The 17,715-nt window shown below is 32.3% G+C and overlaps 1 protein-coding gene across 3 annotated transcripts in view; it reads right to left on the bottom strand.

Annotated features, from left to right (window-relative positions):
* Nucleotides 1-17,715, bottom strand: part of TECRL (trans-2,3-enoyl-CoA reductase like) — a 97,912-nt gene that overhangs the window by 26,922 nt on the left and 53,275 nt on the right. For 2 of the 3 annotated variants that reach the window (XM_032849318.1, XM_032849165.1), the window contains exons 3-5: nucleotides 14,431-14,475; nucleotides 8,645-8,748; nucleotides 254-369 (exon numbers count right to left, since the gene is read on the bottom strand). In XM_032849318.1, the coding sequence (XP_032705209.1) occupies nucleotides 254-369; nucleotides 8,645-8,748; nucleotides 14,431-14,475 (265 nt within the window). The remainder of the gene's footprint in view (nucleotides 1-253; nucleotides 370-8,644; nucleotides 8,749-14,430; nucleotides 14,476-17,715) is intronic. The other variant, XM_032849247.1, reaches the window with a different exon arrangement.

The following is a 17,715-nucleotide window of genomic DNA, read 5'->3' as shown; positions in this document are numbered from 1 at the left end:
TTTAAGTTTCTTGTGATATTTCTAAATATCTAGATTTCTTTCACTGTGATCATTATGAACTAACATTATCTATGCTTTAAGGTATACTTACTAGTTCCTTGTTTATAAATTTGCAAACTCATGTGTATACATTTTTTAAAGTTACTTAAAATATATTTTCTTAAATATAACCCACTTTAATTTGGTTTATAAACAAACTTTAAAATTTTATCTGGGTACTAATTTATCTAGAGGTACTATATATATTACTTACTGTACCACTGGATGGCGTAATCTTCTGGAGCTCTCTTTCATGTCATATATGTATGGGATCCTCAAATAAAAGAGGAGATATATCAGCAGAGGTCCTGTGTATTCAGCCAAAAATACCTGAAAATAAGAAGCTGATTTAAATTAAAAAAAATAAATTTTTGTAGATATTATTAAGATTTACATAAAAACACAATAAGCATATCTACAGACTTAGCCTACTGAATGAACTTGTAAAAGGGACACATAGCATTATCTGTTCTTTAAAATGAATTATACTAGGTGCTAATATAATTCACAAGAAGTCTTCCTTGCAATAACTAGCCAAGACTTAAGGAAAGGACAATTATAAGTGGTGAATTTAAAATAAAAACAAATATTGAAACTAATGTAATTATTTATTCATAATTTGTACACAGTGGTTTTCATTTAACCAACCAAACTATTGTAAACATATTTCTCTGTGTCTCCCCAGACCCATTTACACTCCATCTTCAATGTGAACTGTTCTTATCACTGAATGGAATTAGCCTCAGTGACTTTTTTTTTTCTTTTCCAATTTACACAGCTGGGTTGTCTTGAATTTAATTGATTTGATATCGATTCAAATTGAAAAAAATTAATTCTCTCTTCTGGAAATTTTAGACTTTAATTCTAATGAGTCTGAGTAGATAGTTAAAAGGATTGCCTTCTGAATTCTGGAGCTGAGTCAACCTTATATATGGAGAGAGATATCTGATCTATAGAGAGATAATCATTAAGATTTGGAAAGATAATTGGAAACAAGGTTGTTTGTATAAAGATTTGCTGGCTAACTGGCTTTCTGATAGTTTTCTAAATCTATGATGGTCCATTATTAGTTTTCTTTTGATGCTAAAACCAGGTTAAAGTCACTCTGGAATTGACACAGAAAAAAGAAAGTAATTTATCTCTGAGTGTTCAAAGAGGAAGAATTCAGACATGACAATGATAAATTCAATTGCCATTACTGCTTTGCTTTGTCTTTGCCAATTTTCATCATTTTCTAAGAAAGAAAAACTTAAAGCTGCACATGTTTTACTCAAATATCCAGGTGTGCATGTTGATTAGAAATTATGTTATTTCTCATGAGAACTTTGTGTAACTACATGGTTAGAATACATGATATATATGCATGTTTTTATATATATATATAATTATGCCTGTGTGTATGTATACACACAAGTATAAACATTTTTATGGTGTGCATGTTGATTAGAAATTATGTTATTTCTCATGAGAACTTTGTATAACTATGGTTAGAATACATGATATATATGCATGTTTTATATATATAAGATATATATATATAATTATGTCTGTGTGTATGTATACACACAAGTATAAACATTTTTATATGAAGGTTTCTTAAGGTATACTTTTTCTATCCCGTTAGCCATGGAAGACTTTTATATGAGGGTAAATATGCAACATCTGATTAAGTCAGTGTAAAGCAACTTTTTTACTGTTAAACTATATTAATTTATGGCATACAACATGCCTCACTATTCAGAGGTAAAGAAAAGTATTTACCACTTGTGCATGTCTGATAATAGAGTTCAGTTAATACTCCTGAATTAGAGTAATTATTTTATTACAACAAAAAGCTTAAAATACTTATTTCAATGCCATCTGATCTAGTCAAGTTAATTTTGAGCAAATCCTCTAGTAATATATCAGTAATGAAAAATGTTATGAAAAATAGTTAACCTTGACCACATGTCATCCTTTATTAAGTTAATAAAAATGCTATCACAAATATGAAGTTTCTTTGGATCAGGAAATTAAACTACAGTCTTATCTCCATCATACCCTAAAAATAAATCAGGAGAACCTGCTGGCTTACAGTAATATGTTCAGGGAGGCCCAATATTTTATCATAAATATTATTCATGCTGAAACATGGAGGTTAAAACAGTACTAAAGTACGAAGGCTATATCCTGACCTGAAAGCAGTAGAGAATGATAAGAAATAACATTTGGACAATGCATCTTTCAAAAAAAGGTCCATTTGGGTGCAAATAGGAAAAAAAAGGGGAAAGGAATGTTTTATTAAACTTAGAAAATAATCAGAAAATAGCTTTAAAGTAAGTAAAAAACAAGGACCAGATAGACAAATATTAATAAGACATATTTCTGAAAAAAAAATTCTTCTCCTACTAAAAAGAAACAAATCCAAAACCAAAGCCAAATAAACAAATATGCCAGTTATAAGCCCTAGGATATCAGATGAATTTACAAAGACTAGGAAGTCCATTATAAACCAAAAGTTTGTTGGAAGTTATATATTCAAAATAAGCATATATACTTTCTTCTTACCTTGAAGATAAATATATATAACATCCATATTATGTAATATATAATCACAGTTATAATTTATATGTAATGTACATTTATATGTATATATATAACATAGCTATACCATAAATAAATTATAATTATATATATTATACTACTTTTAAATTCCAATTTATGTCTAATATGAAATTATTTTCATGCTTTGCCTTTATAGAATGATCACTGTACTAAGCTAATGTGCTGCTTTAAATGTAAAATTTAAACTGATAGAAGGCATAGGATACAAGGCATCCTAGGTAACTGAGATTTTTTTTTGGAACTTCAGTGGAATATTCAACTTGGGATGTCTAAATCGAAAAAGGAAGAAGACAATAAGATGTTTTAGAAATGTAATTTGAAACACACAGCTGCAATTGTTGAGAACTGATTAGAATCTTTGTGCTTAGACTGGGCTTAATGCATTTCATCCTCTCGAAAAAAAGAAAACTTCTTAGTGTTATTATTATTGGGATGGTGTTGGCTTTACTTCTGTTTTAAAATTACAATTGACAGTTGAAAACAAAATAAATTGTCTATTTCACAGTTGTTGAAAATTACTGACAAAAGAAAGTGGTGCCATCCTTAATCTTCTAATGATGGGAAAGCTATTTAAATTATAAGAGAATTTCTCAACAGTGATACCACTTTGTACTGAATGAAAATCATTGAAGTTAATATAATATTAAAAGAAGTTTTTGTTTTGTTTTTGTTTTGTTTTGTTTTAATTCAACCATTATATTCATAACATGTAATGAAGAATTTTATTCTAAGTTATTCAAACCATTGTAGTGAGATCAGCATGAAAACTTGATCAATATGTTTTTCAGGGTTCAAAGAGCTACTGAGTCATTGAGAATTAGAAGGTCAGGATTTTTTAAACAGGACTCAAGAATAGTGATTGACTCTAGGATTTGAAGTCTGATAGCAACCTAAAAAGACTAAATCTTTAGAGGGTTCCTGAGAAGGGAGGGACAAAAATTGTTGGTTGGCATCTTTTAAAGACAGAAATGGCCTTATAAAATCACCAGGATTTGGGTTAAGACCTAGAGCCATGATGAAGCAGAAGGAGATCTGTCTTTACAGGTACTGAAATCATTTCAGCCATCAACTGGATTAAGACAACCTAGACCAAATGCCATTAGTCTATCTGCAGGATGATAAATCAGTTTGATAGCAGAGTAACATGATTCTAGGCCTCAAGTTGCCTTTACAAGTTGTTCATGGGTACCTGGATGGCTCAGTTGGTTAAGCAACTGCCTTGGGCTCAGGTCATGATCTCAGGGTTCTGGGATCAAGTCCTACATAGGGGTCCCCTTTTTCTGAGGGGAGCCTGCTTCTCCCTTTCCCTCTGCCTGCCACTCCCCCTGCTTATACTCTCTCTCTCTATCAAATAAATAAAATCTTAAAAAAAAAAAAAAGACACCAAGTTGTTCATATATATTTTCCTACACTAGGTCAGAAATATAAATGTATAACAGGAGTAAAGATACTGTAATCATATCCAAAAGAAACAGGAGATATTCAAAAGAGATAAACCGAAGATCTACATAGTAGAATTATGAGACACATTTAAAAATTATATTTTATATATTCAAAAAAATAAAAAAAAAGTTTGAGTATTTCAGCAGATACTTGAGACCTTCAATAAGAAAAATATGGAATTGAAATATGAATCACAGGAGGAGAATACAAAGAGAACAGTGGAAAACCAGATGCTAAAGTGATTATGATAATTTTTCAAATTAAATATTTATACCAAACATCAGACTCAGATAACACTATAAACCCAAAGCAGGATAAATAGAAACATAATTGTAACTGCATGCATCATAGTCAAACAGTGTCAAACAAGAGACAAATTTAATTTGAACCAGGGAAAAGACACATTATTTCAAAAGAGCATAGTGGACTTTTCAACAGGAACTTGGGAGTCAAAAATCAAAATAATGAAATTTTGTAAAGTGAAGACAAACATAACTGCCTATATGGAATTATTTTTTCCACAAAAATATTCTCCCCAAATAGTTAAATAAATACATTATAGGATAAACTGAGTTGAGAAAATTCATTAACAGCAGAACTAGAATAAATCACTAAAGTTGTTCTCCACGAAGAATGATAATGCTCCGGGCGCCTGGGTGGCTCAGGGGGTTAAAGCCTCTGCCTTCTGCTCAGCATTCTGGGATCCAGTCCCGCATCGGGCTCTCTGCTTAGCGGAGAGCCTGCTTCCCCCTCCCTCTCTCTCTCTGTCTGCCTCTCTGTCTACTTGTAATCTCTGTCTGTCAAATAAATAAATAAAACATTAAAAAAAAAGAATGATAATGCTCACTGATATAAACTCAGCATTAGAAAGAATAAGTTAAAGTAAAAATTATAAATCTAAATAACTATTGATATATAAATTTATAGTAGTGGATTTTTATTTAACAGTACCTAGAAAACTAAAATATACCACAATAGAAGGTTAGTCAGAAAGAGATTAAATATCATAAAGTCATTCAATTGTCTATGAAGTATTTTCACATCAGTAAACCTAAATTAAACAATTTTTATTAGTGTTCAATATTTTAAAGATGCATATTATAATCTCTTGGGTAATCAGGGCAGTTGGTAAAAAAAAGAATATATAGCCAAAATAACCAAGAGGCTAATAGAAAATAAAACATGACAACTAATTCCAAATGGGGAAAAAAATAAAAACAGAACAGAAGAATTGCAGAACACAGGAAACAAATTGAAAGAAAATACTAAGCTTGGTGATAAAATTAGGTATTTCTTTACAATAAAAATAGACTCTGATTAAAATGTAAAACATAAAAAACTATTAAACTATTAGAAGAAAACATAGAAGAAAACTCCCAAATCTAGAACAAATCAAAGGGTTTTTACATATGGCAGCAAAGACAAAATCCTTAAAACACTGGCAATTTACACTGCACTAAACTTGAAAACTTTTTGCATAAAAAAAAAAGAAAAGAAAAGAAAAGAAAAAAAAAAGACAACCATAAATCTTATTCAGAGAATGGAAAGACAAGCTAAGACTGAGAGGAAATATTTGCAAACCACTTACCAGACAAAATACTTTATCTAGACTGTAAAAGGTACTCTTAAAACTCAACAGTGTGTACCAGATAAATAAAAACTTATGTTCATAAAATACCTACACAAAACTGATAACAGTTTTATTTATTGTGAAATACTGAAAGCAACCCAAATGCCTGTCAGGGGGTGAAGGATAAACAAACTGCTACATTCATACAACCAAATATTACTCACCAATAAAAGGAACTGAGTTTTGATACCTACAATAAACAGGATGGATCCCAAAGACACTACACTTAGAGAAAATTAAACATCAATATAAAAAAAATTGAAAAACTGTCTAATTTTGTTTATAGCACTTGACACATGACAAAAACATAGAAATGAAGAACAGATTGGTGTTTGCCCCAGGATACAGAATATGGAAAAGAGTGTATAAATATAGAGATTAATATGAAAGAGTTCCTTTGTGGGGATGGAACAATTCTGTATCTGATTGTGGTGGCAGATATCTGAATCTTTGCAAGGTATAAATTGCATAAAACTATAGGACACACAGGAATGAGCATAAAAATGGTGAAAAGTGAATTGGATCTTTAATTAATAAGATCTATATAATGAGGATTATTATACTAACCTTCTATCCTGTCTTTCAATAAGTTCAATGAGGCAAATATTTTCTTAATATTCCGTGACAGCACACTGCTACTTGATGAAAAATATTATTAAAATCTTAATTTTGACCTTGCTACAGAGATTGTATAAAAAAAAAACAAGAAAACCTAACCCTATGATAATGCTTTTATTATAGAAACACGTTTTACTATTTTATAAATGTACAAGAATGTTATGAGTGGTAAATATTACTTTTATTGTATAATTTAGTAGATATAAAGTGGGTATGATTGCAATGTAATGTGTATATTTTTAGCATTTAATAGGATTGACTCATTTGGAGCAAAAGATGGTATGAACAATAGGGTTGATTTAAAAATATTCACCCTATTTCCAGAGTTCTCTTTGTCACCTAAATGACTTTCCTTTCAAATAAGCTGTAATTTTCTAGTACAATTGTCCTAGAATTCCACCTTAGCACTTTACTTTCTCTGCTCAATGCTCATCCAAATGATGCAGTTGGAATTTCTAATGAACTCACCATTAATGTCACTAGTCATGACAAAACTTCTGTAGACAGAATTCCCTTTTCATCATAAATGTGGACAAAGGCTATGAATATTTTAACCTTTGAATATCAGAAAGTGCTTGTCCAAAATCTCCTTTAGTGAAGGTCTGTTGATATCACATTTAAGTATTAAACCCCTTGCTTACATAATTCATGCATTAGTAGGATTTTTTATAAATATTACACTTTACAAGGATTCAGAATACTCTAAACCCAGTTTTTTTATGCAACAAACTAATACTGAAAAGCTCAACCAAGGAACTTTGAAAACTAAAGGAACTACTTTACCAATAACACCAGAATATAAATAACGAGCTAAATACAGAAATATAATATATATTAAAGGAGAGATTGTCCGAAAAATAAAAGCTGTGACAATATTTTAATAAATGCAAACTTGAATTTCTTTCTTTGAGAATTAAATTATAACAAATAAACTGTCCTGTGTTTGCAATAATTTTAAAAATTGTTTATATGGAAAACTTAAAGCACTATGTTTGAGTATGTGGGGGTTTTTTTTAATCACTTTTTTAAATTTATTTTCAGCATAACAGTATTCATTGTTTTTGCACCACACCCAGTGCTCCATGCAATCCGTGCCCTCTCTAATACCCACCACCTGGTTCCCCCAACCTCCCACCCCCTCACCTCTTCAAACCCTTCAGATTGTTTTTCAGAGTCCATAGTCTCTCATTGTTCACCTCCCCTTCCAATTTCCCCCAACTACCTTCTCCTCTCCATCTCCCCTTGTCCTCCATGCTATTTGTTATGCTCCACAAATAAGTGAAACCATATGATAATTGACTCTCTCTGCTTGACTTATTTCACTCAGCATAATCTCTTCCAGTCCCGTCCAGGTTGCTACAAAAGTTGGGTATTCATCCTTTCTGATGGAGCGATAATACTCCATAGTGTATATTGTTAATGATAGCAAAAAGAAAAGCTATCTTAATATATAAAATATTAAAAATACAATCCCATCACAGATATGAAATAGAATGTAATTGGAAAAACTTTAAAATTCTTAAAAAAATAAAATAAAATAAAACAATTGAATTGAAAAAATAGAATGATTGCACTATCCTTTGTAAGTCAGTGTCAAAATTATTTATCAAATTAACTTTTTGCCACAAAATGTCAGCTAGTATTTCCTCTTGCTACTAAAGCTACTCCATCTCTCAATTCCATAACTCATGAATAGGTCAATGCTTATGAACTAGTGTCAAGTATTTTCTCTGTTTCTTAATCCTCCATATCTTAATCTCTGTTTCTTAATTCTCCATACTGTAGTCTTCATTCTTCTAATGCCATTGGAGTCAGTTGCCACCACTTTGAAAGTTCCTCCTTCAAGGAGAGCTGAAGGTATTCCATGACCACTCAACTCAAAGAAGTCTCACTACTCCATTCTGATTTTCCAAAACCTTTGACTTAGAACATTTTTTATTGAATATTTTATTGCCTCTTTTTTCAATGTCAAAAGAGTCTTCTTATCTCTAGGTTCCTAGAAGGAAAAACTGAAGAAATATTATTTAACTAACAACGCACAGAAGAAGCAGTAAAAGAGCCAACAGTCATAGGATAGGTTCACATTTTAAAAAAAAGAATTTATCCTCCTTCCTCCAACTGTGTGTTTCCATGGCTTTAATTCCTGTATAAAATTTTGGCCACAGTTCATCGTAAGAATGCAACACTTAAAATGCCATTCTGTACAGTATTTTGTTTCATTATGAATTTATTTGATAAAAATTGTCCTGTGAACACATTTTTCCTATCAAAATGTGGGACATGTATATTGCATTTCAAATTGATACTTACTGTAGTCCAACTGACCTGTTGACCTAGGTCTGTAAAATAAAGAGTGACAATGGAGGAAGCTGCGATGCTTTGAATGGTTATGTAGTCCTTCAAAAAAGGCCCACCTTAAATAATAAGGAAAAATATTTTAATACAATTTCAAGGCATAGTGATTTTAACAAATAATTTTTAATGTGAAAAATTGTGAATACTAAAGATAAATCATACATAGAAATTGCAATGTATAATAAATATTTAAAGTAAAGCAAAATGTAAACAAACCCATTTTATAAAATATCTAACAATTTTTCAAATATACAGTAGTTTCCCACCTCTACCTAGACAAAGTGCAGCCTACATCTAGCTACTATCCTGTTGTGTTCTGAGAAAATGTAATATTAGATAATATCTAATATTAGATAATATTAGATAATTGAATATGATACAAGGTGTTTTTAAAGCATAATTTTGTAGGAGGCACCTGGGTGAGTCAGTGGATTGAGTGTCTGCCTTCAGATCAGGTCATGATCTCAGGGTCCTGGGATCAAGCCCTGTGTTGGGCTCCCTGCTCAGTGCATGTCCCTCTCTCTCTCTCTCTGCTCATGCCCTCATTCCCTCTAAAATAAATAAATTATATATATATATATTTAAGTATAATTTGGGGTGTCAGTAGACATAGATGTCAACTGTTCTCTAAATTCTTTTATTACATGATAAAATAGGGCAAGTAAATTTTAGAGGTCATTGTAAGTATCAACAGAGTGACTTGATGTATGTTTTAAAAGATCTCTATGGACGCTGTATGGAAACTGGGAGGAAGGGAAGTAAGAATACTTAGGAACAAATTCATCAAGAAGGAATTTTTTGGATTAAGGTGGCACTGGTAGAAATCTTAAAAGTTCATCATTTTCAGATATGTTTTGAACACAGAGCAGGTTCAACTTGAGAAGAAAGTATTTCAGGTAAATAAAGACAGCTCTTAGATTTTTGGCCTGGGCAATTAGGAATATTAAATTTCATTAACTGGTAGGGAGAAGACTGAGGAAGGAGAAGGATTTGGGGGTAGAAATAAAGATTTTAGTTAAAGTACGTCAAGTATGTGATATTTATTAGACATTCAAGTAGGAGCTAGCAAAAAGGCAGTTGGGTAGGTGTGTCTGTAGATATTTGGAAGTCATTAACATGTAAAGCCATGCCATGTGATGAGATTATTTAAGTGTTCAGTTTGAAAAGAAAATGGAAACTGAATCAGATTTCTAACACTATGGCTTTCAAAGTAATAAGAGAAACATAGAGCAAAGATTACTGAAAAGAGTTTCTCATGAAATCGGAGAAGAATGCAACTAATGTCTTAGAAGACATGTAAAGGAAATGTTCCATTCTTAATAATAAACACTAGATAAGCCCAACATGTGTGTCCTGAAAGATATGTACAAAGCTGTTCATTTTAGCATTATTTATAATTACAAAACAATTGTAAAACCTTAAATCTTCATAAATGAGACAATGGTAAATATATCTTGTTTTATTCAAAGAAAGATATACCACACAGAAATAAAAGTGGACTAGGGTTAAATGAATCTCATAAGTATAAAACCATTATTATTGTCATTGTAGTTGTTTGTATTTTTATTATTCTTTATGCCAATCTATCTGTGATTTATCTTTATCCCCAGTCATGAAAAAGTGTCATTTCATTCTCTATTGTTTTTAAAGATTTAACTTATTATTTGAGAGAGAGAAAGCAAGAGAGAGAACATGAGCATGGGGGAGGGATAAAAGGAGAGAGAGAGAGATGAGCAGGGAACCTGGAGCCAAAGTGGGGACCCTTCCAGCACCCTGGGATCATGACCTAAGCTAAAGGCAGATGTTTAACTGATTGAACCACTGAAGCACCCTCCGTTCTCTATTTTTCCAAGATACATTAAATGTTAATTTATGACTATTTTTTGATGATTTTCAGAATCCAATTACAATGATTTACAATTACAGATATTTTAAAGTAAGGTAAAAATGTGCAATTTTTATGTATTCAAATTTCGAAAATGATATTTGATAAAACCAATATGTATATGGTAGGCTATCATTCCCTTGACTGGGTCATGTTTTGTGGCTTTATAAGAGGGATTATTCAGGTAGGCTGAGTTAATCATGTATTATTTGAATCTGCATGAATAGGTAAGTGAGAAGAATTCAGATTCAAAGTACTAGAATCCTGGTACTATAGTATCAGAAAGATGGCTGGGATGAAGATGGAGAGAACCATATGGCAAGTAAAGAAAATAGCCTCTAGGAACTGTAATGGCCTATATAATGCAACAAGTAGCAAGGAAATAGGAACTTCTGTCTTAGAGCCAAAAAAAAAAAAAAAATCTTCAGACAGTAAGAATGAAATAAGAATGAAAAAAAAGATGTAGAACTTTCTAAACGTCTTAAGATGAGAATTCTGTTCAGCCAACACCTTGATTTTGATACTCTGAGCAAAGAATCCTGCCATACTGTGTCTTCAAGCTAATAAATGAGTGTTATTTTAAGCCTAGTTTTATGGTGATTTGTTACACAGAAATAGGAAGTTAATGCAACATGAATCAAGGTAAAAACTTCAATATACAAATGACCATTATCATTTTGACAATCATATATAACAACAAGAAATGTTAATAAAGACGAAATAATCTGAGATCTCTGTACGAACTGAAAGTGCTGAAAACATCTTTCCAACATACATCTATTGACACCTTGGGGGAGGGGATTAGTTTCTACTCCTGTATCACTCTTGATGACTGCAAGGAACAGACCATTGGCATATTTTTAAAATGCAGTCCCATCAATATGGCATTTGAGTAGAAGGAGAGAATCCAGGCATATCATTAACCATACTACTCAGACTCAGTAAACAGGGAAACCTGTCCTTGGCCTTCTATGCCTATGTCCTTTACCAAAGGGAAACAAATGTGTAGGGCCAAGAACATACTCCTAAAAAAAGAACCAGTGCCATGGGTATTGGGCTTCAGCCACTTAAGTCCCCTAAATTTTATGCCAAATTATTTTAAAAAAATCTTCTTTTTTGGGCTTTTCTTCCCCCCAAATAGGCCAGATGCTAGGGTATGTACCTAGGGGTTTGTCAGGGCTCTTATATAAGGAGCATGGATGATTAGAGCCAGGGTTAGGAAGGAAATGACCAAGTCTACCCATGTTTTACCTTTCTGTTGTAGAAATCCAATGATTTTAAATGTTAGAAATTCAGCTCTGTGCTTCCAGAACATTATTAAGTATATTAATCAAGGTAGGAAGAAAGAACAAATTTTAGTTACCAGTTTCTATGACCGTTGTATTACAGTTGTGACTGTAGGTCCTTACCCTTCCCATATCCACACCATTTACAGTATGACTTTTAGTATCTCCTGTAAGAGTTGATGCCTATTTCTACACTCCCTTGAATATGGCTTAGCCTAGTCAATCACTTTAGCTAACAGAATGTAGGGCAAGGATTATGACACTTCCAACCCCGGGCTTTAAGAATTCTTGAGTGCTTATGCTCATATGTTTGCACCCCTGAATCCACCATGAGAACAAGTCCCAAATATTCTGCTGAAGCATGGGAAACCAAATAGGGTAGAGAGGATTGGCTACAGTCATGGCCATCCTAGACCAGCCAGTCACCAAGAACCCACCAGCTGACTGAAGCTGCTTGAGTGGACCCACACAAGTAATGCTAAGACCAGCTCAGCTCAGCACAACCACTGAGCTTAAAAAGAAAAAAAAAAAAAAAAAGTTATTCATTTTCTCTTAAAGTCTGCTTTTTATTTTCTTTTATGTTTTACTGCTGTCTTTTGTGTGAGGAAACTGTAAAGACTAAGTCTGTATGATGTCCTTGTTCATAGTATAAGCATTCTGGGAAATATATTCTGGCAGGAAATATATGTAATATTTAGGCCTTACCTTGTTTTAGTGTTAAGATTTCTTTCCCTAATATTAATACTTATAACATCAGTTATAACTAATTGATGAAGTATCTACCATGTGTCAATCATTATAGTGCTTTATAAATATGACCTTCTATAACACTTATAAAACACAAACCAAACCATGGGTTAAGCTCTTTATTAGATCTACTTTATGAAAGAAGATTCTATAGATAGGTAAGAAGAGTCAGGTTTCAAAATTCTGTGTTACTCCAAACAACCTCTTTGTACCACATCCTGCTTAGCTTGCTAAAATAATTGACCCTTTGTTTTTTTTCAAATATGTCATCACATTTCTATTCAAGGACACTTAATGACTGTATTTTATTCAGATCATATCCTGTACATTTATGGGAAGGGAACAAAATAAATATATGTGAAGAGAAAGTAAAAAGTCACATTCACTAGGAAGAATGAACAGAAATTCCCAGTTTCTTGTAGTATCCTTCAAATTGAACATTATTTTATATTGATGCTTATGGCATTCTAGAGTCTTCTTTATATAAGAGTTAATTTAGAAAAAAACACTATATAATTTTATGTTATTTGAACATTCATGTGTTGAAAGGTGTTTATATAGTTGGCATATACTAGGCCCTGCAGAGGCAAAAATAAGGAAGATAATGAATCTTCTCCTTTAATCTCTAGCCAGATAGGAATTTATCTTTCACATTTGAGCTTGGAAGAATTTGAGATCATCAAGAAAGTATGACTTCTAAGAATACCATGATTCCTATTTCTTCAGCATAGAGGTGTTGGAGAAAGCTGGAATGTCTAAGAAAAAATGAAAACAAACAAAACACCTTAGAGAGATGTGAGGAAATCATCATTTGTCCTTAAGTACTGAGTATTAGCAAAGGTACCAGAAAAAAAGAAAAAAAAAAAGGCAGTTCATCACTGTATGGAAAAATTAGAGACTGAAATTCCTTAATAGATGCCTCTTGTAAATTTACTGTTACTGACTTCGAGTAAGTATTCTTTCCAAAATTTATATGCTACCACACCTCTTATTTAACAAGTCCAAATTTAAGGTCAAGTTGATGTAATATCACTGACAATGATTCTTTTTTTTTAATATTTTATTTATTTTTTTGACAGAGAGAGATCACAAGTAGGCAGAGAGGCAGGCAGAAAGAGAGAGAGGAGGAAGCATGCTCCCCGCCAAGGAGAGAGCCCGATGTGGGGCTCGATCCCAGGACGCTGGGATCATGACCTAAGCCGAAGGCAGAGGCTTTAACCCTCTGAGCCACCCAAGGGCCCCACTGACAATGATTCTTAGTAAGAGTAACTTTGAAGTGTATCTACTTATAAATTTTTTTAATGGACAATAGGATTTAATAGTTTGAGAAACTTGAGGCTTAATACTGGATATGATATTTTCCCTAAAATTCATTCATTCATTTTTGCTCTCCTTAGCTCATTTATTCTGCTGTCAAAAAGAAAGAGAAAGAAAGAAAGAAAGAAAGAAAGAAAGAAAGAGGAAAGAAGAAAGAAGGAAAAGGGAAGGAAGGAAAAAATTATTGAGCAGTATCCCTGAGAACTTTTTAAGTGATAATAGAATTAGGGAATAAAGCAATAAAACTTTTAGAAACAGAAAGATGTTAGCCCAGATCCTGCCTCCAATGTACATGACGGTGGATGTGTGAAAATTATCTCCTTGAGACTAAAATTTCTCATGCAAAAAATGAAGCACAAACTTATATGGAGATTCAATGGACATAACTGACTTAGAGCACTTACTACAATGCCTACCATTTAGTAAGTGGTAAATAAACATTAGCTATTGATGACAGAAAATAGATTCCAAATTAAATAAATAAATCAGTGAAAATTGATTCTTACCTTGTTCTAGCTGAAGGCCAACTTGGGAAGGATACCATTTTGGGCCTTTCCATGAAAAAGAAAGCATTTAATTGTTAGCACAAGTGCATACACATTTTAAAATCTAATATTTCTTTGGGTAGATTCCTAGTAGTGCAATTGCTGGATCATAAGGTAATTCTATTTTAAACTTTTTGAGGAACCTCTATACTGTTTTCCAGAGTGACTGCACCACTTTGCATTCCCAACAGTGTAAGAGGGTTCCCCTTTCTCTGAATCTTCACCGACACCTCTCGTTTCTTGTCTTGCTAATTTTAGTCATTCTGACTGGTGTCAGGTGATATCTCATTGTAGTTTTGATTTGTATTTCTTTGATGATGAGTGATATTGAACATCTTTTCATCCTTTCAGGTGTCTGTGGGCCATGTGGATGTCTTCTTTGGAAAAATATCTTCTGCACATTTTTTAATTAGATTATTCATTTTTGGGGTGTTGAGTTTTATAAGTTCTTTATATATTTTGGATACTAACTCTTTATCAGAAATTACCATTTGCAAATATCTTTTCCCATTCTGAAGACTGCCTCTTAGTTTTGTTGATTGTTTCCTTTACTGTGCAGAAGCTTCTTATTTTGATGAATTCCCAATAGTTTATTTTTGCTTTTGTTTCCCTTGCCTCAGGAGATAGATCTAGTAAGAAGTTACTATGGCCAGTGTCAAAGAGGTTACTGCCTCTAGGCAGTAATCTGTTACTCCTCTAGGATTTTTATGGTTTCAGATCTTACATTTAGGTCTTTAACCTTATGATCCAGCAATTACATTACTAGGTATTTACCCAAAGAATATAAAAATACTAATTCAAATGGATAACATATACCCCAATGTTTATAGCAGTAATAACCAAATTATAGAAACAACCCATGTGCCTCCAACTGATGAATAAATAAAGAAGTAGTATATATGTTGAATGGAATATTACTTGGACACAAAAAAGAATGAAAGCTTGCCATTTGCAATAATGTGGTTGGAGCTAAAGAGTATCACATTAAGTGAAATAGTCTGAGAAAAACAAATACCATATCATTTCACTCTTATGTGGAATTTAAGAAACAAAACAAATTATCATAGGGCAAAAAGAGAAAGAAGCAAAGCAAGAAAGAGACTCTCAACTACAGAGAATAAAGTGATGGTTAACAAAGGGCAGGTAGGTGGAGGGATTGGTTAAATAGGTGATGAGGATTAAGGAGTGCATTTATATGAGCCCCAGTTGTTGTATGTAAGCACTGAATCACTAAATTGTATACCTGAAATCAATATTACACTGTATGTTAACTAACTGGAATTTAAATAAAACAAATGAATAATCCAATTTAAAAATGGACAGAATATATGTATATACATTTTCCTCCCAGTGCCAAGAATCTAATAGTTTCTTCTGGAAGACAGATTCAATCTTAGGAAGTGCATAAAGTAGTTATTCAGTATCATAAGTGGAGATAAATCTTGGCAGTGTGCTGATGAGCATGGTGGATAGCTATGATAAGAGCTTTAGGGTTTTTCTGTTTTTGTAATTTTTTAAAATTTTTTCTAATTTTCTGTTTTTCAATCTGGGGACTGGCTACATAGATGTTCAATTTGTGGGCATGTACTAAGGTATATGACATAGAACTTGTGCACTTTATGTAAGTTATTCTTCAATACAATGCTTAAACACCTTCATTTAAAACCAAGGAACATTGATCTTATTTTTTTTTTATATTGGTACCTGAAAGTGGGTTATTTTCTTTACCAAGAGTAATGCACACTATTGGAATATAAATATATATTATTGACTTTTAATAATTGTAAGCCCATTGATCATAGCAGACCATCACTTTAGTATATTTTCCTTATACTGTCATTGGAATAAATACATAGTTTACTAAAAAATTCTACCTGGATAAGAAAATCAAAATACATTTACCAAATACAGCCCTAATAGAAAAAATGGATCACAATTACCAAAATATATTTATTTTCTCTTAAAATGAATTTTGCTATCATTTTAAAGATTTTATTGAAAATTTAATTCTTAACTTTGATATCCAGTATTAAGCAAATTAACTCGGTTTATAATAAATTAAAAGAAGAGTACTATCAAAGGAACATTCTACATTGCTCTTTTGTTTTCAAAACATTGCTTTTTAAAGTGGTAATAAGAATGATGATGATAAGACATAACTAGACTATCTCAATAGATTCTTTCTAAATTTATTGCAAAAAGACAATGTATATATGCACATTATTAAGGACAAATAACTATAAGTCAAAATTGTAATCACATATTTAAAACTATTTAGGAGGGGTCCCTGGGTGGCTCAGTGGGTTAAAGCCTCTGCCTTCGCCTCAGGTCATGATCCCAGGGTCCTGGGATCGAGCCCCACATCGGGATCTCTGCTCAGCAGGAGACTGCTTCCTCCTCCTCTCTCTCTGCCTGCTTCTCTGCCTGCTTGTGATCTGTCTGTCAAATAAATAAATAAAATCTTTAAAAAATAAAATAAAATAAAACTATTTAGGATATCCAACAAAATGTGATAATAGCATGAGAAATGAGCAGACACAAAATTTAACTTAGATACTACTTTTTTAAATTAGAGGATATGAAGGTAAAGACACTTTTGTTTTGTGTTTGTATTTACTAATAAAATTATTATTATTTATATAGCCATTGCTTCTTCTGGAATGTACACTAACATTATTTGCTGAAAGATATTTTTAAATAATTATTTTTGTTACTCATAGTGAAAATCTGCTACCAAAGATACAATGAAAATGCATACAACAGAGACTTCTATAGTTTTTAATTTTATTTTATTTTATTTATTTATTTGACAGTCAGAGATCACAAGTAGGCAGAGAGGCAGGCAGAGAGAAGGGGGAAGCAGGCTCCCCGCTAAGCAGAGCTGATGTAGGGCCAGATCCCAGGACCTTGAGATCATGACCTGAGTCGAAGGCAGAGGCTTAACCCACTGAGCCACCCAGGAACCCCAAGACTTCCATAGTTTTAACTGAGTTTTGAATATGGGTAATTGCAGAAAATACAAATATAATTGGAATCCATTTATATTGAACAGATGGAGATTGAGAACCTATGACAGGTGTATATAAAAGCTCCCAATTTATGTCTATTTAAATAATGTGCACATGAGATCCTGCTTTCAACAGCACTTTGTAATGCCTCCTATGGTGGAAATGAAAAATTATCATTCTAAGCCCATAGATCTGTCTATGAACTAAATGACTGAATACTGGCTGAACCCACAATTAT

The sequence above is a fragment of the Lontra canadensis genome, unplaced genomic scaffold (assembly GCF_010015895.1).
Source record: "Lontra canadensis isolate GAN:19392208 unplaced genomic scaffold, GSC_riverotter_1.0 scaffold1, whole genome shotgun sequence".
Classification (NCBI taxonomy): domain Eukaryota; kingdom Metazoa; phylum Chordata; class Mammalia; order Carnivora; family Mustelidae; genus Lontra; species Lontra canadensis.
This window is presented reverse-complemented; position numbering and strand designations above follow the sequence as displayed.